This window comes from Podarcis filfolensis, assembly GCF_964270895.1.
Source record: "Podarcis filfolensis genome assembly, chromosome: 13".
NCBI lineage: Eukaryota > Metazoa > Chordata > Lepidosauria > Squamata > Lacertidae > Podarcis > Podarcis filfolensis.
The window spans coordinates 44917976-44943071 of record NC_139615.1 but is presented as its reverse complement, the minus strand read 5'-3'; the positions used below and the strand labels follow the sequence as shown (position 1 = coordinate 44943071).

At 43.7% G+C, this 25096-nt stretch overlaps 1 protein-coding gene across 2 annotated transcripts in view; it reads right to left on the bottom strand.

Annotated features, from left to right (window-relative positions):
* Positions 1-21091, bottom strand: part of EIF2AK3 (eukaryotic translation initiation factor 2 alpha kinase 3) — a 45248-nt gene extending 24157 nt beyond the window's left edge. The window contains exons 1-5 of one of the 2 annotated variants that reach the window (XM_083582539.1): positions 20472-21091; positions 12094-12223; positions 4817-5011; positions 1263-1393; positions 21-255 (exon numbers count right to left, since the gene is read on the bottom strand). In XM_083582539.1, coding sequence (XP_083438665.1) covers positions 21-255; positions 1263-1393; positions 4817-5011; positions 12094-12223; positions 20472-20767 — 987 coding nt within the window. In that variant the 5' untranslated portion in view covers positions 20768-21091. The remainder of the gene's footprint in view (positions 1-20; positions 256-1262; positions 1394-4816; positions 5012-12093; positions 12224-20471) is intronic. The other variant, XM_083582540.1, reaches the window with a different exon arrangement.
* Positions 21092-25096: the final 4005 nt, after the last annotated feature.

Genomic DNA, 25096 nt, shown 5'->3' with positions numbered 1-25096 from the left:
GATGTTACCATCTTTAGTACCTGGTATTCCCATTCCAGATGTCCTCCCTGCTTATTAAATGCCATCACCTTCCAGTCGGCTACTGAGACCTTTATCACCGTATCCTTCATTACAGCCTCCTGCTCTTCCACATCTGAAATTATTTTAGAATCTTCTTTGTTTAGATTTGGTTTTAAATTGCCTTCAAGAAATCCCATTCTCTTTTCAGTGTCTGGAACATAGCGCAGTTCAAAGTGACCAACACTAAAATTCCACCTTTAAGTTAAAAAAAGAGAAGATGACGACCGTGACTGCAAATCAATCCAGTTTTTATAATATGTAAAAGGAGACAACATGGTATTTCTAAAGTAATGTAAGCCTATTTTGCACTGTAGTAATAAAGCATGTTATCTTCTAACACAGTACACAAGCTTTTGACTTCACACAAATCTTATCCACAGACTGGGTGGTTGATAAAGGAAGGGGAAAGCAGTACTTTTGCGCCAAAGGTAAAGGTAAAGGACCCCTGACAGTTAAGTCCAGTTGCAAGCGACTGTGGGGTTGCGGTGCTCATCTCGCTTTACTGGCCGAGGGAGCCGACGTTTGTCCGCAGACAGTTTTTCCGGGTCATGTGGCCAGCAGGACTAAGCCGCTACTGGCGAAACCAGAGCAGCGCACGGAAACGCCGTTTACCTTCCTGCCGGAGCGGTACCTATTTATCTACTTGCACTTTGACGGGCTTTCGAACTGCTAGGTTGGCAGGAGCAGGGACCAAGCAATGGGAGCTCACCCCATCGCAGGGATTCGAACCACCGACCTTCCGATCAGCAAGCCCAAGGCCAAAGCACATTTGAAAACAAACAGCTTCTCTACGTCTTCAAAGTAGGTTGCTATAATGTGAATACAGTTACAGTAACCACCTTTGAAATTTGTAAAGTGTCAGACATCATCATCAAGATTCAGTTCCCCACTACTGCCTTAGGGCATCAATGTAGGAAGCATATCCCTCCAGTTCCTCCCAGTCTGGTACCTGCAAAATAAATCAGGACACTGGGCAAACCTTTTCCTAGTTACTACATTGTTGTGAAAATAGTAAAATCTATCAGAATTCAATGGTCTTCTGGGTAAAGGAAAGAGAGAGCAGATTCAAGCATCTTCATAAAAACTAGACGTGTCAGATTCTAAATTGTTGGAGTAAGAAAGAACATGAGGGCAGCAATCTGACAATGCACCTTCTGCTGCAGAAATTATTTACAAATCTCATATACTATGCGTGTCCGTACTTCTCATTGCCGCTGCGGGGCCCAACAGCACGGACAGTTTTCTGAGTTCGATGTAAAAGAAGAATATCTTCCTGTTCCATCTCGTCTTCATCCCAGCGACGACAGCCCATGGCAGAGCAGATGTACTTCACCTGAACAAGAAAGAGAAGTCTTAAAGGATCAGACGTAGTTTTTTCAGTATATCCTTCTATTTACTAGTCATTCAATAAGTGTGACTCCATTTTGCTCTCTCCTTCCCATTATATTTGTACCCAGAGATGTAAATATGGATTCCATACACAAAACAATAGAGTGGTACCTCGGGTTACAGACACTTCAGGTTACAGGCGCTTCAGATTACACACTCTGTTAACCCAGAAATAGTACTTCGGGTTAAGAACTTTACCTCAGGATGAGAACAGAAATTGTGTGGCGATGGAGCAGGAAGCCTCATTAGCTAAAGTGGTACCTCAGGTTAAGAACAGTTTCAGGTTAAGAATGGACCTCCAGAACGAATTAAGTTCCTAACCCGAGGTACAACTGTACAGAGGATAAGTTGCAAACTAATATAAAAATTCACTAAAATAATACTTAGCATTAAAAACATGCTACGCCCATCACATAGGCAATTATTGTTGCTATGTTTTTAATGCATGGAAGTTGGAGAGAGCTACTATTTTAATGATATCATTGGGTTTCTATTGTACTGGATGTGCAATGTGCTCTACATGGGGCTGCCCTTGAAGGCAACTCAGAAATTTCAATTGGTCCAAACTGAAACAGCCAATGACTGGCTGGGGTTCCTTTAGATTGTATATAATCCTGTTTTAAAACAGCTGCATTGGTTGCCAGCACAACTCAAGGCACTCAAGCTACCTTTTTAAAGCCCTAAATAATTTAGGCCCGAAATATTTGAAAAACTGCCTTCTTTGCTACAGACCCTCTTGGCCTGATGGCCAAACTTGGCCCTCCAGCTGTTTTGGGACTACAACTCCCATCATCCCTAGCTAACAGGACCAGTGGTCAGGGGTGATGGGAATTGTAGTCCCAAAACAGCTGGAGGGCCACGTTTGGCCATCACTGCTCTTGGCAGTTAAGATTTGCAGTGGGTGGTTGTAGTCTGGGAGACTGCATTCTCTGTGGCAGCCCCAAGTTTGTGGAGCACCCTCTCGACAGTGGTGTGTCTGGCAACTTCACTGTACAGTTTTCGGTGAATGCTGAAGACATACCTCTTTTCCCTTGCCTTTGAAACCAGTGATGTCAATTTTAAGGAGACACTCTATTTTTCTGGCTGTAGGTCATTTTAAGCTGCTTTTAATGTTGTATTTTAAATTGTTGTAACCTGTCCTAAGGCCCAAGGATGAAAGGCAAGTAATAAATTTAAACAACCACCCTGCCCCCTGGGGGCTAGAAATAATAGAAATTGAAATTGAAATAATACAGCTTGGAAGCAAATAGAAATTTGTAAAAATAAACCAACCTCTGTAAGACCTAGAAAACTTCCAAGGTGGGGGCCCACTAGGGGGCGCATAGGAAGATGGCCGACAATAACATCTCTCCGACCCACGGGAGGTAATTTGGAGGCTATGTTGGGAGTAATTAGCCTCCCTACCCACTCAAGACGGTGAGTGGGGCCGTTTGCCTGCTGTGCCCGATACCACCCCCGAATTTGTGAGGGGGATGGGGGCACTAGGCACAAAAACCCTCCCGTGGGTTTTCGGCACTCCTCGACGCTATCTCTGATCTGCGCCACTAGCTGCAATAACTTCAAAAGAATTAAATTGGCACGAAGGAAATGCACATACTTCAGGAAATGAGGAGGAGTGAAGGCTGCAACAGAAGAGGTCTCTGGAAAAACAAGATTTAATTTATGAGAAGATACGTCAAGATACGGTACGGCAAATGACCGATGGGGGAGGGGGGAAAATGTTTTATTTTTTTTACTTATGTGATTAAACCCAAGAATCCCCTCCCTTCAAGAGTCAAAAGCCAGAAATGAGTAAGGACTTAAGCTGTGAATTTAAGGCTGTGTGGAGATAAACCTTCGAACCAAAGCATGTTTATAGAAGACTGTGGAATGTATAAGAGCTTTGTTATGACGCAGTCAAAATTCCGACGCCATTTTGGGAAGCTCTGTCGGAGGACTAAGACCGGGGGGAGAAAGAGTGAAAGAGAGCCTTTTTAAACTCCTCAAAGAGGTCTTAAGATCGACAGAGCTATAAATCTACGATGGAAAAAGTGATCTTATCTCCGAAGGTGACGATTTATGGGAACTATCTGGACTTGAGGAATGACGACGGGAAATTCACACAGGAGTATTATTGGCGTTTATCAGCTTAAGGAGACCATCAGAAGAGACCATAAAGGATTATAAAGGACAAAGAGAAAATATAAGAATAAGAAGTGATGTGGAAACAGCAAGAGAAGATTGGAAAGAACTATGAACATGTGTTTGGACTGTTGGAACATCTATTTGGACTTATTTGGACTGATTTGGACATTAATGCAGAAGTAAGGATTTAGATCAGAATCCTTCCTCGGATCTGGAAGTATGGGACCCCCAACAAAATTTAAAAATTCGGCTTTGTAATTTGGAATTTATGTGGTTTGATTTGATGTGATTGGCTGGTTAATAAAATTTATTATAAAAAAAAAAAAGAAAACTTCCAAGGTGGGCCAACGTTGTTACTCTATACAGTGGTACCTCAGGTTACATAAGCTTCAGGTTACATACGCTTCAGGTTACAGACTCCGCTAACCCATAAATACTACCTCGGGTTAAGAACTTTGTTTCAGGATGAGAACAGAAATCGTTCTCCGGGGGCGCGGCAGCAGCAGGAGGCCCCATTAGCTAAAGTGTTGCTTCAGGTTAAGAACAGTTTCAGGTTAAGAACAGACCTCCGGAACGAATTAAGTACTTAACCCGAGGTACCACTGTATTACACATAGCGCTGAAATTCAGAGAGAATGGCTTGCCTAAATCCACCTTGTGTGTGAGATTAAAACTGAGGCCCCACGTGAAATATGAAGTTGGATCCAGACATCTGCCAGCAAAAGGAGCTGGCTTTCCCACCTCCTCTTTCCTTCTCCCTCAACTCCTGCTGAGTGGAGTGAGCTGTGGTACAGGGAAACTGCTCAGCCCCACTTCCCTGTGCAAGATCCCTGAGCAAGATCCAGCCACTCAGCCCTGCTCAGAGGATTCTGGTGGGAGCCCTGCCTGGTATGATACTAGGGAAGCACAAGGGCAGGAAATGCTACTACAATAACACTGGTTCCATACAGGTTATTCCATAAGAAATTATATAATAAATCATCTTTAAGCAGTAACTAAGTAAGTGCATAAGTAGCCTCATCAATTTCAGTGAAGCTTACCTTGCTCCATCTGGGCTAAGTGAGAGTGTCTTTCTGGGAAACTGTTAAATTTCCATATACATACAGCTTCTATTAAGAGTATACAGCTGATAGCCAGAAGTAAAATGGGTCAGTGCTATCTGGCGCTGAGCACATGATGTATTCTGATGTGCTCTCTTGCAAATATGTAAGAAAAAGTCTATCATCAGTAAGAACCTTTGTACCTTTCCTGAATATGAGCTCAGCCCATATGTTGTCAAGGACTTCCCTCCAACCAGGACAACATCATCTCCAAATTTGTATGATGATTCGAGAAGAGATTCCACAGTGAAAGGGACAGCTTCCATGCTTTCTCTGTCACGATCCCACTGAAAAAGGTCCCCATCCAAGGAAGGAATTATCATCTTATTCCCAAATACCTACAAAGCATTAGAACAGAAATACATATAGTGGCAACCAGGACACAAACATGTTTTGTATCAAATGTGGGGCACAATGCAATAATAATCTGTAGCTTAATCTTCGTAGTTTGTCTTTTACATGTCTACTATACATTCTACATGTCTACTGTAAATTGTGGATATTCATTTTTAGCTACTTCCTCCACCTTTAGCTTGGCATAGATGGTAATGCCAGTTTGTGTGTTGTGTATTGGAATCTGCAATAGCTTTTATATTCATAGACATTCTCAATATTTATTTACATACCACTCAACAAGTGTTCTTTAGGCAATTTATAATAACAGCTAACACTATTTAGCAAACAAATAAAGCAAACAAAAAATTTAAAGCACAATAAATAAAAAAGAAGCAGAATAAAACCAAAGTAAAACTAGAAATGGAAAAAAACAATAGTGCGGAATCACAATGCCCTAAACATCTTTTAGGACTGAAAAGCCCACCCACAAGACAAAGCCACTTCTGAGCTGGAGATTCCCAGCCCCAGCGAGAATGAGGGAATCCTCGGGCGCGTCATCTCCCTGTTCAGCCAATCAGCTGGCCAGGGAGGTGTGTGGCCTAGGCTATTTATGGCCGGCGGGCCTGAGGAACGCCCTCTCTTTCCTGTTCCAGCTGACTCGGTTTCCCGCCCGCCCTTAGTTTCTGCTCTGACCTTGCTATGGACTTCAGTTGGTCGCCGTCAAGGGGCCTGGTAGGAATTTTTTCCACTTGGCAAATTGGCACCCGCCATTTGGTTTTTCGCCTACCTCATAGCAAATCGTCACAACTTCTCGGCATTGGCGGTTAGGTACTGGTAGGGGTATTGTTATGCAAATGAGGGGGGAAGGAAGCGCCATCACCTTCCCCCAAAGCAAAGGGTAGTCCAGTAAAGGATTCCAGCCCGTGTGAAACCTGGGTTGTTTCTGGGGGAGCAGTTGTATCGGGCTGCTCCAGCTCGCTACCTGGCGGATATCCACTACGTGGAATACTGCAGACTATTTACTGCGGCTAGGCTGAATGTTCTTGACTCGGCGGTTCTGAAGGGAAGATATGGAGGAGTCCCATATGACCAGAGATTATGCCACTGTGCACTGGGTGAGGTAGAATCCACAGAGCACATTTTACTGAGCTGTCCCATCTACAACGATTTAAGACAGTACCTTATAACTCCATACTTACCCCAGCTCAGTTCCCGACAAAGAGGAAAGCAGACAGCATATCTGCTAAATAAGTCTTCAGGGAAAACAACTTTGTCAGTGGCTAAATTCCTTTTCCTGGCACTCAAGTGTCGGAAACGTATAACTGAATGCTTTGATGTGGGTTATCTGTGAGAGGTCTAGTACTGTGGCCCTACCTTATTTATGTACCCCTATGATGTTATAGTTTATAATTATTGTGTAATGTTTTATTTCTGACTATCGGTCGAATAAAGGAAATTGATTGGTAAAGGATTCCGGGGGGGGGGGGGGGCGTTGCCCTGTCCAAAGCCTTTGGAGGTGTGGGCCTAAGGCACGCCCCCGAGCAGTGACCCCGGGGGGGGGGGGGAGCTCCTAGTTGATGTGCATCAGCAGGACTCCCCCCATTGGTGGTTAACCCTTACCGGCCTTCATGCAATTGGGCTGAAGCCGGTTAGCCGATAGGACCAATGCCTAAGCCAATACCGCAAAATTCCTGCAGTCAATAAAATGGGCCTTTTCCGCCCATTAACCTTAAACACCGTGTCCTGTGTCTTTATTTCCAAGGGGGGAGGGGGACTTGCTACACAAAATAGCTGCTAGGTGAGCCTCTCTGACACCATTCATTTTGCAGAGGCACCCAGAGGAGGAGGGAATATTTATTCATATTTTACCTCCCCCCATGTTGCTCAACATCTTTATAAGTGACGCTGATGAATGTACTGAGAGGATGCTCGTCAAATTTGCAGATGGTACCAAACTGGGAGGACTAGTCAGTGCCACTGAAGACAGAATCAGGACTCAATATGACCGTAACAGATTGGAGAACTGCTCTCAAACTAACAAAACAAATTCAAATAGGGACAAATATAAGGTTCTACACATAGGGAAGAAGAACCCACTGCACAAATTTAACATGGAGGACACCTGGCTTGCCAGTAGTTCATGTGAAAAGGATCTAAGGGGTCTTAGTAGACAACAAGCTTAAAACAAGTTAACGGTGTGATGCAGCAGCAAACAACATGAACCCAACAAAACAAAACTAATACTATTCTAGGCTGCATCAACAGAAGTATAGTGTATTGAACAAGGGAAGTAATAGTCCAGCTCTATTTTGCCATGGTCAGGCCACACCTGGAGTGCGGTATCCAGTTCTGGGCAACACTATTTAAGAAGGGTATTGATAAGCTAGAATGTGTGCAAAGGAGAGCAGCCAAGATGATCAAGGGTCTGGAAATCAAGCCTTATGAGGCACGGTTGAGGGTTAAGAGGAGACTGAGCAGAGATAAGATAGTCATCAAATATCTAAAGGGCTGTCACATGGAGGATGGAACATACTTATTTTCTCCTGCTCTGGAGGCTAGCTAGGTTAGGGGGGCTGTGACTGGCCCAACGTCACCCTATGATCTTCATGAGTGGGGATCTGAATGCTGATCTGCCAGGTTCTAGTCTGACACACTAACCACTACACCACACTGCCTTCCTGGAGTCCTTCTGCTATGGGGCAGCTATATAAATTTAGTAGGTAAATAAGAATGGGGAAAGCAAAATCTCACTTAGAGAAGCATCTGAAATATATTCCTTGAAACTTGAATTTGTTCTGTATTGTTTTATTTGATGTTCTAATGTGTTGTAAACCGCCCTGAGATTTAATAATAAAGTTTGCTGCAGTAAAGGCACCTGGGCATTCCACTGTAGCGACTGTAACCTAAGTTTAAGGCACCATTTGGCGATTAGCTTATATATCAGAGTTTCTGACGCTGATCTTGGCCTCTTCCAGCAATTGTTCCCTAGGGGAGAGAGTTGTTAACAGTGTCTAAAGTAGGGGTAGCCAAGGTGGAGCCCTCTTGCTGGACTACAGCTTCCATCATCCCTCTAAACTGGCCATGCTGCTTGGGACTGATGGAAGTCGGCTACCCCGGTCTAAAGGAACTGGGAAGTTCCATCTATCTTAGATAGTGGTGTGAGTGACTTCTTTTTTAAAATCTCTGCTTAAACTGCCACCTACGTTCTTGGATGATCAGATTTTCAAAAACAGAAACGAATATTTATCATTGCGCATGCACAAAGAATTCCCTGAGTATGTAGAACAGCTTTCTTATTTTGGGGCAGCCTCATTTCATATCAAAGCAGAAAGCCACTTGACTATATGAATTAAATATGAGACAGAATTATAATGATTTCTGTTCAGTGAAGTTGAACAAATGATGACTTAAATTGACAGTTCACAAGGCATGTGTAAGTACCTTGTGATACCCTACATCCTTTGTATCAAGATAATTGGACATGACTGCCTGGATGACTCATTCTTGCATTAGATGAGATAATGCTTTAAGCAAAAAGGAAGAAGGGGGTGATGTCATTTCTTTACCTAACTTACATGCCTTTGCTGATTCTTACTGCCTCCCATGAAATCCCTTTCTACTTCCGCATGATAGTACACATTATTTGAGCCTCTTCCTAATTCCACTGGGAGCCCATGCTCCCAATCTTTCTGGAGCATGTGGTGATCTCATCACTTGACTTATGCATATATCAACCAGAAGAGTCTGGTTTTAACTTCACTTTACTTCCTGAACTCTGAATTGTCTCCACTGGCATTGATTTCTGCTATTACCATCCTTCCTCAAGACCTTTGAGCCCTCCAATTTATAGTCTGGGTTTTCACCTGGGAGATTCCAGGTGAACTTTTTAAATTATACATGGCAGGACTATCCCTATTTAGAATGTTCTAAAGCAGTATAACCAGTTTGTCTATTTCTATGTCCTCAAAAATTGTTGATTCTTTGTTCTCATGCATAATGTGATTTTTCACTAATTTCTATTTATATAATCTTAGCTGTAATATCTGTTCAGCTGTTTTGTATCTGCCATCCCAGAATACCATACAGGTGCACTTCCTGTTACTGAGTGCTACAGTAAGCTTTGAACATGATCTGCAGTGGCAGTTATAAGCAGACTGCTATCTTTATGTGCAAGCCATGCATAGGCAGCCTAACATGGAATATGTATACAGTGGTACCTCCGGTTACATACGATTCAGGATACATACGCTTCAGGTTACAGACTCCGCTAACCCAGAAATAGTACCTCGGGTTAAGAACTTTGCTTCAGGATGAGAACAGAAATCGTGCTCCGGAGGTGCAGCGGCAGCGGGAGGCCCCATTAGCTAAAGTGGTGCTTCAGGTTAAGAACAGTTTCAGGTTAAGTGCGGACCTCCGGAACGAATTAAGTACTTAACCTGAGGTACCACTGTAATCTGTGTGTCCTTGACTGCTTTAAGGCATAAACCCTATAAATACTGCAAGATGGGCATATCCCAACTGAAACTCATTTGCTTCTTCTTTCTTGGTTTCATCTACAGAATTCCAGTTCTCCTACAAGCTTCTTTAGAAGATCTTGGTTTTTTCCCTTAGGGATAAACTTTGCCTAGTGCTGGAATGTTGATTTAGTTGGTTAATGTACACCTGTGGATTCATTGGTTTGTGGCCAAAAATACCAAATAAGTAGATCACCTGATTACCTAGTTTGCAAAGGTAGGGAAGATAAGAGGTCAGAACAACCCTAACTCCTGCTACCTTAGATTTTGAAAACTTAACCCTGTCTTGCACACAGAGTATTCTGGTGAATTTGGTCACTTTTCTGTATAGTTATTTGCATTTATTTATAATCTACAAATGTAACTGTAATTAGGGTTCACTCTTCCTGTCCACTGTCTACATGTCAGCCTATGAATTCACTTAGGCTTGTTTTTTGCAGCGCTGCACTTATGTTTGCGGGGAAGGAAGAAAGAGAAGAGTGATTCTTTCCTTTAGGGGAAAGGCAGGCTGGTCATTCGCCTTTCAAAAGCTGCATGATATGAGATTGGACTCTGCTGTTCCTGAGAAAATCTTTAGGGATTCTTCTTAAGCTGCCTTGAGTCCCGTCATGGGTCCCTTCAGGAACCCATGTGTCACATTTTCCCCAGGATGATGAGGAACCGTCACTGAGCTTTCTTTGGGTTTGGTCAGTCAACCAGCTACAAATCCACCTACGAGTTATCTCAACCAGTCCACATTTTACCAGCTTCTCTGCAAGAATAATATCCCACTCCCCAATTTAAAAGGCCATGGATTGTTTAATTAGCCAAAGGCCTGGGAGGAATGTTTTCTTCTAGTGCCTAAAGGTATGTAAGGAAGGTGCCAGGTGAGCCTTCCTGGGGAGAATATGCTACAAATAGAGAGCCACCTCAAAAAAAGGAGCAGCAACAAATGGCAGAAACGCATATAGAAAACAAGTAACACAATCCCAGTGAACCAGGGTCTACAATAACGCTTTATTAGAAATATATCTCAAGCACTTGCAACTGTCTTTCACCTCTACTCCAGCTGGAGTAAATAAAACAATGAACAGAAAGAGGTGTGGCAATACAGGAAGATGAAATAGTCTGTAGCTGTAGTATCTATGATAACTAGTCTGAGCAAGCAAGGATTCAGAATTAAAAACAAGGTTTGGAAGGTGAGAATGCAACTCAGTTCCCTACTTTGATCTGCAAAATGTTGTAATCAGTAATTAAAGGTCTTTTACCTCAGTTTCAACTAATCTTAACTGAAAGATTAAGAATTAAGTAATTAAGATTAAGTACAAGAATTATTAATAATTTTTCAGGTGTGGGAATAAGAATTAAGCAAAGGATAAATACTTCTCTTTCTTTCTTTCTTTCTTTCTTTCTCTCTCTCTCTCTCTCTCTCTCTCTCTCTCTCTCTCTCCAAGTTCAGACCAGCTGTTATAACCTTGGGTAATTATTTTGATATAGTACAACTTCATATTACTGCATTTCTAATTAAAAGTTAAACTCAAGTTGCATTTCAGCTGACTGAACAACCTTTAAGAAAATGTTCAGTGTGTTCTACAAGATGGAAAATAGATTTTTACTCAGAGGGAAATACCACTGATTTCAATACAACTCCCATGTAAATATATAAGGTCATGCAAGAATATTTTATAGTCAAAATTCAAAGACATGAAGTGTTTTAGAAGTACATATTTCGATTGTTTCTTTGCTGCCAAATTGGTATAGGAATGCAGCCTAAAGATATTTTCTTCCATAGGGTTATGGACTCTCAATGCTATTCAAAATTAAGATACTAACTAGCTTATTGGAGGATTGTCAACCAGTGTGACATTCAGTTCTGACGGTCTCTTAATGTTCAGGTCCCTAGAGAGGCACAGGGAAAAGCACTTTGACCTTTTTACTGCTGACATTAATAGCCCTATTTGTTCTATTAATGGTCAGAAAAGGGGAGATTTGCAAAAGCAACTGAAGGAACTGCTACAATGGCATTCTATGATAAGGAAGAAAAGTATTCTTTATTCATTTATACGCTGCCTTTTGGCCAAGAAACCCAATAGATTTACAATTTAAAGTATCAGAGTCAACAAATAATATCCCCCCCATGCCAACTTTAGGAATTGATGGAACAGGCTCTCTCCCCTGGCGTTCCTCACAGTCTTACTCAGAAGTAAGTCCAACACAATTCATTGGTGCTTACTTCCATGTATTTTTGTAATAAATTTATTGGCTAGAAAATAAAAGAGTCAGATTAGGACAGGATCAAATCCATAATATCCCCACAATTTGGGGTTGGTACCAGAAAAACAATGCAAGTATTTAACATATGCGTTTATATGGACACATTTGTGTGGTAAAGAGTAGTTTTAAAAATTAGAACACTGAAATCCAAGTAAATACTAGTGAAGTTGATAACGTTTTTTTCTGGTCCTTACAACAGATGCAAGAGTCAAGAGAGCTTTTTGCAAATCTTAACTTAAATGAAAACAGAAAAAGATATTAAACTAGTAATAAACAAACTAACATTTTAGAACCATGCAACAATGTATTTATCTTACCTCTGGTTTACTGAGGCTAGAAGAGACAAGAGAACCTGATCCCACATCCAGATCCCACTGCTTTCTACCTCTGTTCTCTGGGTCTAGAGCAGCAATCCGTCCATCCAAAGTGCTTATGATTATTAATGATCTATAAATGGAAGACATATGCACAGGTGAGAACTAGAAATCACACTATTCCAGGGTTCATGTTTTTAAGACCCAAGACCAATTTAATGCCAACTTTTGACAGGAAACCAACATCAACCCCAACAAACAAACAAAAAAGAACCCAAAATAGTTTGACCCACTCTTAATAGAGGCATAACACATGTGGGATCATTTTCACTTCATGTAGCCTGGTGATGTGCCCATCCATGCGTTCCCTTGTCCCTTCCCCTCTTGGCTTATTAAAACATGCTGGTAATGGGTAGTTGGGTCCTATGTATTCTTGTGTGAGGGACTGGTCCCAGGCATCTTGAACAGGCAGCAATATGGCTACTACTGAAAACACCGACCTTGGAGCCGTTGCTTTGTGGCAACTATTGCCCAGTCATAAACTCCCAATTTGAGGGGAAGATAATGAAGAGGGCCATGGCAGGAAAGTTACAAGCACTTTTGGATAAAACAGATTACCCAGACCAATTGAAGTCTGGGTTGAGGTCTGGTTATGGAACTGTATCAGGTTTGGTCTCTCTGAGAGATGTCCTTTATCAGGACAGCAGGAATTTGACTCTATTATGTCATCTTGGCTGCGAGTCCTTGAAGATCTGCTCCCTGTCTTGCTAGCCTTTCTCCACCTAAACTGGGAGGATGGAGCCCTGACTGACTCCAGCTACAAAAGCTGTTGGACACTCTTGGGCTGGTTTAGAGTGTTTTGCTGAGGGGATGTTGAGTGTTGTTGTTGATATTAATTTTTGTATCTTTACATCTTCTTACGATTTAATGTGGGAAATGTTTCAATTTGGTTGTCTACTTTTTAAGGTGTTTTATCTATCGCCTGTGGCTTTTGCTATGTTTACAGTTAGGTAACCATTGTCATGTTGAAAGCATGGTTTTAACCATGGAAAGAGAGCGCACAAATAAAATTATGATGATGATAGCTCAGCCACGTTTGATACCACTGCCCATGGTATCTTGATGAACCAGCTCTGTGATGGGCACCGAGGGCACAGTTTTACCATGATTTCAACCCTATCTTCAGGGTTGATTTAATAGAATATCACTAGGTATTCAGCCCCTAACAGTTGTGCTGTGGGGTGCCAATTTAGTACCTAAATAAAACCATTGTCAAAGAGAAAAACAACTACTAGACTTTTAGAAGACATCTGAAGGCAGCCCTGTTTAGGGAAGCTTTTAATGTTTAATAGACAATTGTATCTTAATATTCTGTTGGAAGCTGCCCAGAGTGGCAGGGGGAACCCAGCCAGATGGGTGGGGTATAAATTAATTATTATCATTATTATCATTATCATCATCATCATCATCATTAGGAATCATTAGATTTCAATTTTTCTGTAACAAGGAGAGGAGCTGTGCAAGACCTGGGTCAGTTTCTGAAGTCTGATGACTAGATGAAGGCCAATGCAGTTTGAATCCTGGCAAGACATAGGAGCTGTGGGTGAGCAGTTTCTTAATCTATTCTCGATAACTGGTCAAGTCCCTGCTTCAGATGGGGTCGTAGTCCCGCTGAAGGAGCAGGTTGGTAGTCTGGGGGTTCCCATGGTTTCATTTCTATCCCTACAGTCCTAGGTGATGAGAGCGCCTTGGAGTGCCCTTTTCAGCTTTGGCTGGGTCATTTCTGGACTGTAACAGCCTGGACACTGCAATATGCTTCATGTGGTGCTCCCTCCAAAGCTTGCCTGGAAGCAGCAGTTCAACTGTTCACTGGGGAAGATATTGCCACCATGTTATGCTGCTGCTGAAAGAACTCCGCTGGCTGCCAATTATCTACCAGACCTCCTACAGATACTCTTACATCAGGAGGTTTATTCTATGTACCATGTAGAACTTGGGATGTTTAATGTGGCAGCACCTACCCTTTGGAACTCTCTTCTGTTGCATATCAGGCAGCTGCTGTCTCTACTGACTTTTCAGCAGCTACTGCAGACCTTTTTCTAACAAGATTGTTAAGTTGAGATTTTTATCCTAGCCTGCACAAGCACTGGATCAGAAATTGTTTTTCTTGTTAAATTGCCTTAGGACATTTCATATGAAGCAATTCTTAAATGAAGTCAAATAATAAATAAACATTTCCTTCCCCATTTGCCACATATTTGTACTGGCACTGGAATAATCTCTTGTCTTTTCAACCCCTGGGGAGTGGGGACAAGAGCAAAGGCACAGCAAGATTAGTAGCAGGGCTGCAACCAAAGTAGGATATACTGTACTTTCACAGTACAATGCAAGTGGAACTGCAGTAGATCCAGATCCTCACATTTGTTAAGCAGTTGCACTGTACCTTAGGCAAAGCACGTCCTGAATCTCACTGCTGCATGACATCCCTTCAACAAATGAGCCATACTCACAAGCAGAGTTTTGTCTCAGCTAAATTTTATAGTTTTAGACAAAGTTTCTTATTTTTAAAGATAACTCTTAATTATATCCCTGAACTCCAGTGTGTTCAGAGTCCTCTTGAGCATCTCTTTGGAAAACCCTCAGTAGTCTAATACAGTGGTACCTCGGGTTACATACGCTTCAGGTTACAGACTCCGCTAACCCAGAAATAGTACCTCAGGTTAAGAACTTTGCTTCAGGATGAGAACAGAAATCGTGCTCCGGCGGCGCGGCAGCAGCAGGAGGCCCCATTAGCTAAAGTGGTGCTTCAGGTTAAGAACAGTTTCAGGTTAAGTACGGACCTCCAGAACAAAATAAGTACTTAACCCAAGGTACCACTGTAATAGTGGAATTTCTTTCATAAGCCATACCTTTAGACAAACAATTCTTTCCAGAGCCAAAAGGTAGTGCTTTTGTTTGAACAATTATAGTCACAAGACAAGTCCAGCCTTATCATGTTCAAGGCTGATGCCATGTTTATTCAGAACAGAAATAACTACCTCAAGCAGGAGTTAATTACTGCTATGTACTCTGGTTTCATATTATGAATGTCAAACAGGTATAGGAAGCTGGAACACATTAATAGCTGTATTATAGTGATTCTACACCATGACCCCATAATACTAAAAAATTACTAAATTGTGTATTGTGTACAGCTGTACCTTGGTTCTCGAATGGAATCCATTCCAGAAGTCCATTCGACTTCCAGAAATGTTCAAAAACCAAGGTGCGGCTTCCGATTGGCTGCAGGAACTTCCTGCACTCAATCGGAAGCCGCGTCAGATGTTTGGCTTCCAAAAAATGTTCACAAACCAAAACACTCACTTCCAGGTTTGCGGCGTTTGGGAGCCAAAACGTTCAAATAACAAGGCGTTCGAGAACCAAGTCACGACTGTACACATCTCAGGTGTTAACAAACACTTAGGGTGAGTGAAGTATTTCTGATTTGACAATATATAATCTTATTTACTGATTCCAAATACTTGCAGATATTTGCCTACTTGGATGTCAGGACTTTATAAGGCATTTGACATTTGCTACCAACCAGTTTTCAGACATTTTTTTCTAATATTATCACTGTACTATTATATTTTTACTATCTGTACACCACCTTGTCTTTCTTATGTAAGTGCCATTTATAAATATTTAAATATATTTCACATATCCAGTGTGCATTTCTGCACCTAGAGGGTACTGCCCTCTTCATGAGTGGACTGTACAGGGCCTTCATTTATTATGAACCCCAGCCTGCCCTCTTTCTATGACCTCTCATGCAATTAAGAGATACTGACCTGCCCCCTCCCTTGTAGTCAGCCTTTTCACCTCAGATGACTACAGCACAAACATCCTGCTGCAAAACAGCATTATATACATATCTACTCAGAGGTAAGTCCCATTGCCTTCAAAAAGGCTTACTGTATGTGTATGAGGCTGCAGCCTAAGCCTTTCATATGGTTGAGGCTGCAATCCTATGCTTACTTACCCAAGAGTAAGCTCCACTAAACAAAGGATATACTATTTATGAGTAAACATGCACAGGAGTCCATGATGTGGGGCGTCACCCTGAAAGGAGAAGCTAGCGGCAATGCAAGCGAGGTTGGCTGGGGGCTGCATCTCCTGCTGCCTCACCCCCAACAGCAGCCACCACACCATCATGCCACCCCACACACAGGTGGAGCTGGTGCCCCTGCAGCCACTTCCTGCTCAGCACCCAGCTGTCACCACTGCCAGGGGCCTACTGCTCTCCACTGCCGGACACTTGCTGCCTCCTGCTCCTCAATCCCAGCAGCTGCAGCAGAGCACTTATGGGTGGTGGTTCACTCTCCTACTCACCCCCTGGGTCATCTTCCTCCTCCTTGCCCTCTTCAGGGCAGCCCAGGGGTGTGTCACTGCAGACAGGGCCGAGGAGCAGGAGGCAGCAAGTGTACAGCAACAGTGAACATCTGGCAGTGATGAGTGCCAGGTGCCAAGCAGCAGCAAGGGGCAGGAGGTGGTGGGCAGCGCCGGGGGTTTTGCCAATAGGACTGTTTTATAAGTTTCATGAATATGCAATATGGTACAGTTTTATGTGCTAAGTTATAAATAATTTTAATGCTGTTAGGAGCCATAAAATAAAATTAAGTCTGAGCAGCAAGTATTGTTTGTACAGTACTTTGAGTTTTCACAAACCACTTTTTCTGCAGCTTCATATTTTATAAAAATGTCGTATCTCTAGCCTTAGCTGGCTTGTGGAGCCAGCAGAGTCACCAGGCTACTATGGAAGCCCAGGGGATGCCTCTGACCCAGAGTTCATGCTGGGGGTACAGAAGCTAATGCATAGGAGACTGAGGCCCTTGGGTTGAGACATTTCAAGTACCTTAAAATCAATTATAGCACATGGGGCAGGGTGTGTTTGTCAGGCCTCCAGAACACTCATTTCCCCTTGTCCCCTTAAACCTCTCTCAATCACCCTATTGCTTTCGCCACATCTGCTTTTGGGGCTGTCCCACTGTCCTATCTTCTGGCCACTGAATTCACTTTCAAAGGTGTGAAAAGAAAAATAGTGCTTTGTGGGTGTTCAATGGTGTGGACGGTGATGTTGTACAAGTATAAGGAAATGAGAGCTTTGGGATGGGAAAAGGGTAAATTTGATTCTTGGACATACAGTACTGAACTTAAGACAAAGAAGAATCCAAGCAGATCAAAAGAAGCAGATGCAAGTGCCAGATTGTACAGTATGAATAATATTCTGAGACAGAGAGGTGGCTGTACTGAAAGCAGATGGATGACTATTTAATGGTAGTCACTTCAAAAGTAATTCTGCATAGGAATGCGCTATAAGGACTTTTTTGTGGCTGTGCAGTGGCTTGCATACACAAGATTCTACAAATCATACCACTACCAGAGGCATGCAAATATTACAGTCACAGAGGATTGTGATCATGGTTTAAACATTTTAATGCCTCTGGAGGTTTCAGCACAAGTATGGACTTTCCAAAATCTACCTTTGGGCTAAGTGATGACTAAAGTAACATTATCTTCAACTTCAACATACAGTACAGTACTCATTTGCCATCACTCTCAATGGATCTACTGGGAAACTATTCACTTAACACTTTCATTACTGGTGTGATCAAATGTATAGTTTGCCAAATATAACTTAGAACATCAGGAATGCACCAATACAGGGCATGAAGGAACAATCTCACTAAACTATACAAGTTCTCAGAAACAGGAAGACATTGAATGCTGTAAGCATCACACAGATTTTTGCATCTTTGCAAATAGGTCCACATAAGAAGGCAGATTTGTCTCCTAATACACACAGAGGTAGGTAGGTAATCTGAAAGATGAAAAATACCACCCTTCGAGATTAGAATACTTAGGGAAAATTATATCTATCCCTGAACACAACATGTGGGCAAGCAACAGCCCATGCAGGGACCCAAGCTGCCCCAATTGCCAAAATTTTGTGTGACTGCAATAAGGAAATTGCATTCAAAGTGAACTTCTTTTCCGGCTGGAGAGGCCACAGGCCTGCTATTCTCCACTCCAGCAAGGAAAAGCCATGTTTGTGTGTGTATATGAGCAATCGTGTACACGTCACGCCCACCATCACCTCAGGCCACACCCACTGGGCATGCAACCCCAAGCACCTATTCAACTGCTCAAGGACCAAATAAACGCCCATCTGTGGCTTTTCCAGCAGTCTGGTTTGCACACAAACACGAGGCTCTCCCGCCAACTCACACAGAAACGGCCACCAACAGAAGTGGGGCGATGAAGACCCCAAACCCTATCAAGTTGCAGCGAATTGAGAACAGGATGGTGGAGTTTTGATGTGCTGTGTTTAAACTTGAAACAAATAAATAATAAAAAGGATGGTTGACCAGCAGCAGGTTGTTCTTATACTCAGGGTGAGTGGATTGCTGGTGAGTCAGGCCAGTTTCAAACCAGGGAAGGGTTACTGAGAGGGATACCTCGGGCCAGTCCATTCCACACTTAGCCCACCTCAATGGTGTGTTAATTGCAGAAACACAAAAACGAAGTTGGGGGGCAGGGTTGCAGAAGAACTATAAGTGGGAGGGGCAGGGGGGTTCTTGCTTCCTTTTGTTCTTGTTATTAATCTGATTTGAACTGATTTTATAATGAAACAATTTTAGAATGTTGTATCATTTTACTGTTGTTAGCCGCTCTGAGCCCGGCTTTGGTGGGGGAGGGCGGGATATAAATAAAATATTATTATTATGCACTTTGTATTTTATACTGCATTGTTATGCTGTATGCCCTGAGGTCTGCGGATGAAGGGCTGCGTACAAATTTAATAAATAATAATAATAATTCTTGGGAGGGAGAGGGAGAAGCGAATAAGTAAAAACCAAGACATTATAAACCCCCCCCCCTTCTAGTTGGATTCCTGCATCATGAAGGGCGCTTGGAACAAGAGCGAGATGATTGTCAACAACAAGAAGAAGAAGCAAGAAGAAATACCGACAAAAGAATGGAGGATGAAACTGATTGACTCTGCAGAATTAGACAAACTAACAGGAAGAATTCGAAACCTGCGGGACCAGAGATTCACAGAAGACTGGCGTAAATTTACGGACTATTCCCCCCCCCATTAATTTGTTTTTATTAAAGATTTTCTTGTTTTACAGAAGTATGTGTAACGTCTCTTGTATTTTTTCCATGTAACATTTTTACAAATCAGTTTCATTTGTTGAGACATTGGGGGTGGAGGGGGGGAATTTACGGACTTTGGAAAGTAATTGTGACGATCAGATTACGCTCGAAGGTTTGCAAGAAGTTTTGTAAGGTGACTTATTCGAATGATTGCAAAAATGGCAAAGAGGGGAATTATTAGTTAAAATAATTAAAGGCAATACGAATTTAAGAAATGCAGAAGAAGTGGTAAGAATGGTAGATCAGAGGTGCTGATGGAAGTCCAAAAAGACTGTATAAGAATGCTTCGCAAGACGAAAGCCCATAGGGAAATCTCCGGGGACAGCGGGGAAGCGCAGCGCGCCTTCCCCTCTGTTCCCGGACCTGTCCTGAAGGCTTGCGGTGGGAGGAGGGCTTTCCTCCCCACCGCCAACATTCAGAAGGCTGTTGTGAAGGCTGGCAGTGGGGAGAAAAGTCCTTCTCCCCCTGCCAGCCTTCAGAAGAGGTCCGGCGACAGACTGTCCCCGGACCTGGTCTGAAGGCGGTCTCCATAGGAACGCATTAATTGATTTTCAATGCATTCCTATGGGAAACCGTGCTTCGCAAGACGAAAAAATCGCAAGAAGAAAAAACTTGCGGAACGAATTAATTTCGTCTTGCGAGGCACCACTGTATATATACACACACAACAACAACAACAACAGGAGCCTGGCCCGTGGCTAGCGATGGAGGAGAGAAAGTAATTGCGACGATCAGATTACGCTCGTAGGTTTGCAAGAAGTTTTGTAAGGTGACTTATTCGAAATTTTGCAAAAATGGCAAAGAGGAGAATTATTAGTTAAGATAATTAAAGGCAATACGAATTTAAGGAATGCAGAAGAAGTGGTAAGAATGGTGGATCAGAGGTGCTGATGGAAGCACAAAAAGATTGTATAAGAAGTGAGGTTTAGTTGTATGTATGATAACCAATGTTAAAATTAATTAAAAAAATTATTATTTTTATATATATATATATATATATATATATATATATATATATATATATATACATACACACACATATATACATACACACAGACGCACAACAACAACAACAGGAGCCTGGCCCGTGGCTAGCGATGGAGGAGAGAGCAGGGATCGCGGAAGCAAGGCAACCGGATCCAGGCCTCTGCCGAGGTCCCCGCCGCGCTCCGGTGCCTCACCTGCAGCTGCCGCCCCGCGCGGGCGTTTCCGCCCCTTCCTCCTCCTGCTCCCCGGAGGTGAAGGCCGCCGCTTGGGCCACTTCGCCGCCGGCCTCATCGTCTTCCACCGTCACGTCGGCCGCCAAGGGGAGCGCGGCGGCGGCGGCCCCGCCGAGCCCTAGCCCGGGCCGGCTGTCCTCATCCAGGAACGCCGCCGCCGACCCCCTCACGGGGACGCAGAGCGGCAGCAGCCACAGGAGCACCAGGGCGGCGGCGGGAGGAAGAGGCCGAGCGCTCGGGCCTCGCGGCCCTGGCATGGAGCGGCCCTCCCCGCTCCGGTCGCTTCAGCAACACCGTTACGCTCCGGGCATAGGAAGCCAGCCAGACCCGCCGCCGAAAAGGGCTCGGTCGGTTTTACCTCAGAAGCCGGAGCTCGCCACTGCGCACGCGCGAGCGACGCAACGCAACTTGCCTCTACACACACACATACTACCCGCGAGCCCGCCTTTAACCAATCCCCGCCTCTTCCTCGGCCACGTTACCAGCGCGCTTTGTTTCACAGAACCCTTTCTCGCTTCTTTTTTTCAGCCTTCGGTTTCATTAGTGAGGAAAGCTGTCGTTTTCGCGCGACCGTCCAATCGGAGGTGTGGACGCCTTTTGTTCCCGCCTCCACGCCGGAAAAGGAGAAGCGACGCGCGATGTTTTGTCAACACGGTTCGACCCGAGCCAATGGCAGGGACGACGCCACAAATCTCTCCCGCCAATTAAAAGAGCTCACTTCCCCATGTATCCCTATGGTTGGTTTAAGTAACATGACCGCCCCGCCCCCTCTGCTATTCGCTTTCCGCTCTCTGATTGGAGTGCGGTGGCGGTTGGTGGAGCTCAGCGACTGGCTGCTGCTTTTTTCCCGCCCCTTCCTGATTGGGCAACGCCAATGCTTCCTACGTGGCCGATTCTGAATGTGGACCACGCTCCCCAGTGCCCCAGGGCGTCAAGGGAGTTCGCGTCTTAAAGGGGCCGCAGCAGTAGAGCGCTTAGCAAGGCTGGTTTTTGCAAAGGGGAAAAGCATCGCGAATGTGCCTTGTGGAATCTGAAGGCTTCTTTCGCACTCGCCCAAGGCAGCAGCTGAGAATATATAATAAATAATAACAGTGATAATGTGCTACATTACATGGTCAAAACAAAAAAAAAAGTTTTTCTTCCAGTAGCACCTTAAAGACCAACTAAGTTAGTTCTTGGTATGAGCTTTCGTGTGCATGCACACTTCTTCAGATACACTGAAACAGAAGTTGCCAGATCCTTCTATATAGTGAGAAGGTGGGGAGGGGTATTAATCAGAAGGGTGGTGGGAATGGGTGATTGGCAGATGAGCCTGTTGACGACTCTTAACGACTGCAATAGGTCTTACAGGAAAAAGCAAGGGGTGAGAAGGTGAAAAATGGCTTTGTCATGTATAATCTGTCATGTATAATCAGATCTGGCAACTTCTGTTTCAGTGTATCTGAAGAAGTGTGCATGCACACGAAAGCTCATACCAAGAACTAACTTAGTTGGTCTTTAAGGTGCTACTGGAAGAAAAAAAAATTTTTTGTTTTGACTATGGCAGACCAACACGGCTACCTATCTGTAACTACATTACATGAACATTAATCCCAGCAGCAAAAATAAAAAAATTAAGTGCCCTGTTTTATAATTAGGCCCGGTAGAATGAGACTTTGGGGACTCCTGAATTCACAGTGTGGTGGTGTCCTACACTTTAGAACTCCCTGCCTGTTATGTACTGAGTTGAATAGGATCCGAAATGCAGCAGTCTGATTGGTCCTAGAACAATGGGATCAAGAATGCAGCAGTCTGATTGGTCTTACAACAATAGGATCAAAAATGCAGCAGTCTGATTGGTCCTAGAACAATAGGATCAAAAATGCAGCAGTCTGATTGGTCCTAGAACAATAGGATCAAGAATGCAGCAGTCTGATTGGTCCTAGAACAATAGGATTCAGAACGCAGCAGTCTGATTGGTCCTAGAACAATAGGATCCAGAATGCAGCAGTCTGATTGGTCCTAGAAGAATAGGATCAAGAATGCAGCAGTCTGATTGGTCCTAGAACAATAGGATTCAGAACGCAGCAGTCTGATTGGTCCTATAACAATAGGATTCAGCATGCAGCAGTCTGATTGGTCATAGAACAATAGGATCAAGAATGCAGCAATATGATTGGTCCTAGAACAATAGGATCAAGAATGCAGCAGTATGATTGGTCCTAGAACAATAGGATCAAGAATGAAGCAGTGTGATTGGTCCTAGAACAATAGGATCAAGAATGCAGCAGTGTGATTGGTCCGCAGGAGCCACCCAATCCAGCTCCAGGTGGAAGTGAATCCGCAACCTGATTGGCCTACAGGAGAATCCTGGAATTAGCTGATCATGTGGGGCCTATTGTGTAAATAATTTATATAAAGCTGACACTTTGGGGGAACTTGCATTCCTCACTACTATGAGCTGAATAAAGAGCATGAAATCCACACTGGACTCTGAGTATATTTCACTGCCTATTGAGATCAAGCAGGCATCTTCTTGAAAACATTCCTGTTTAGACAAGCACACCCAGATACTTAGGTAATTATAATCCATTTTAGTATTTTAACTTGTGTATGTTTCAAAGTACGGCTGATTCTGCCCGCCCCCCGCCCCCCAGGTTTTTATTGGGGGCTTTTTGTAAATCGTTTTGAGATATATATAAATATCAATATTACAACTGAGGAATTTTATTAAATAAATAAATAAATAAATAAATGGGGATGGCTACCACTTCAGGGGCTGCATTCACATTTTTGATAGACAATGGAACATTTCCTGCAGTTGTCGTGGGGGGAGGCAGGATTGCAGCGAAGGGGGTAGAGCAAGAACCTTTCTCTCCATTGTATTTGACAAGAATGAATAAAGTGTTGGGGTGAGCTCCCACTGCTCGGTCCCTGCTCCTGCCAACCTAGCAGTTCGAAAGCACGTCAAAGTGCAAGTAGATAGATAGGTACCACTCCAGCGGGAAGGTAAACGGCGTTTCCGTGCGCTGCTCTGGTTCGCCAGAAGCGGCTTAGTCACGCTGGCTACATGACCCGGAAGCTGTACGCCGGCTCCCTCGGCCAATAAAGCGAGATGAGCGCCGCAACCCCAGAGTCGGCCACAACTGGACCTAATGGTCAGGGGTCCCTTTACCTTTACCTATGTTGTGGGAGTGGGGCAGTCAAAAAATAAAACTGAAAACCCATCAACTGCTGCCTCGAGTTGCACAGTCGGCTCTATACCGCCTTAGTATTCTGCTGCAGTCGAATGTATAAAACCAGTCCTGCATTCCTAAGTTTCCACAGGTCGCTTTCTTCTGCTCAGCTGCCAGCAACTCAGAAGTGTGCATGCACACGGAAGCGCATACCAAGAACAAACTTAGTTGGTCTCTAAGGTGCTACTGGAGGACATTATATACACACACACACACACACACATATATATATATATCTATATACACACACACACACATATATATACACACACACATATATGTATATATATATACACATATATGTATACATATATACATATATGTATACATATATACATATATGTATATATATATATATACACATATATGTATATATATATACATATATGTATATATAAATACATATATGTATATATATATACATATATGTATATATATATACATATATGTATATATGTATACATATATGTATATATATATATACACATATATGTACCGTATTTTTCGCACCATAGGACGCACTTTTTCCCCTCCAAAAATGAAGGGGAAATGTGTGTGCGTCCTATGGTGCGAATGCAGGCTTTCGCTGAAGCCTGGAGAGTGAGAGAGGTCGGTGCGCACCGACCCCTCACGCTCTCCAGGCTTCGCACACATCTCTGCAAGCAGCGGGAGCCCAGCGCTGGGCTCCCGCTGCTTGCGGAGAGTTGCCAGCATGCCGAAGCCTGCGCGCGCTGAGATCAGCGCGCCCAGGCTTCGTGGACCTCTCCGCAAACAGCGGGAGCGCTCCCGCTGCTTGCGGAGAGTTGCCAGCATGGGAAGCCTGCGCGCGCTGAGATCAGCGCGCCCAGGCTTCGCGTACCTCTCCGCAAACAGCGGGAGCGGTCCCGCTGCTTGCGGAGAGTTGCCAGCATGCGGAAGCCTGCGCGCGCTGAGATCAGCGCGCCCAGGCTTCGCGGACCTCTCCGCAAACAGCGGGAGCGGTCCCGCTGCTTGCGGAGAGTTGCCAGCATGCGGAAGCCTGCGCGCGCTGAGATCAGCGCGCCCAGGCTTCGCGGACCTCTCCGCAAACAGCGGGAGCGCTCCCACGGCTTGCAGAGAGCTGCCTGTTTGGGGGCAGGGGTCGGGGGAAGCTCGAGCTTCCCCCGCCCCAGCCCCGCGCCTGGGGGGGAAATAATTTTCCCCCTTTATTTCCCCCCCAAAAAACTGGGTGCGCCCTATGGTCCGGTGCGCCCTATGGTGCGAAAAATACGGTATATATATATACACATATATGTATATATATACACACATATATGTGTATGTGTATATATATATATATATATACACACACACACACATATATGTGTATATATATATATATACGTATATATA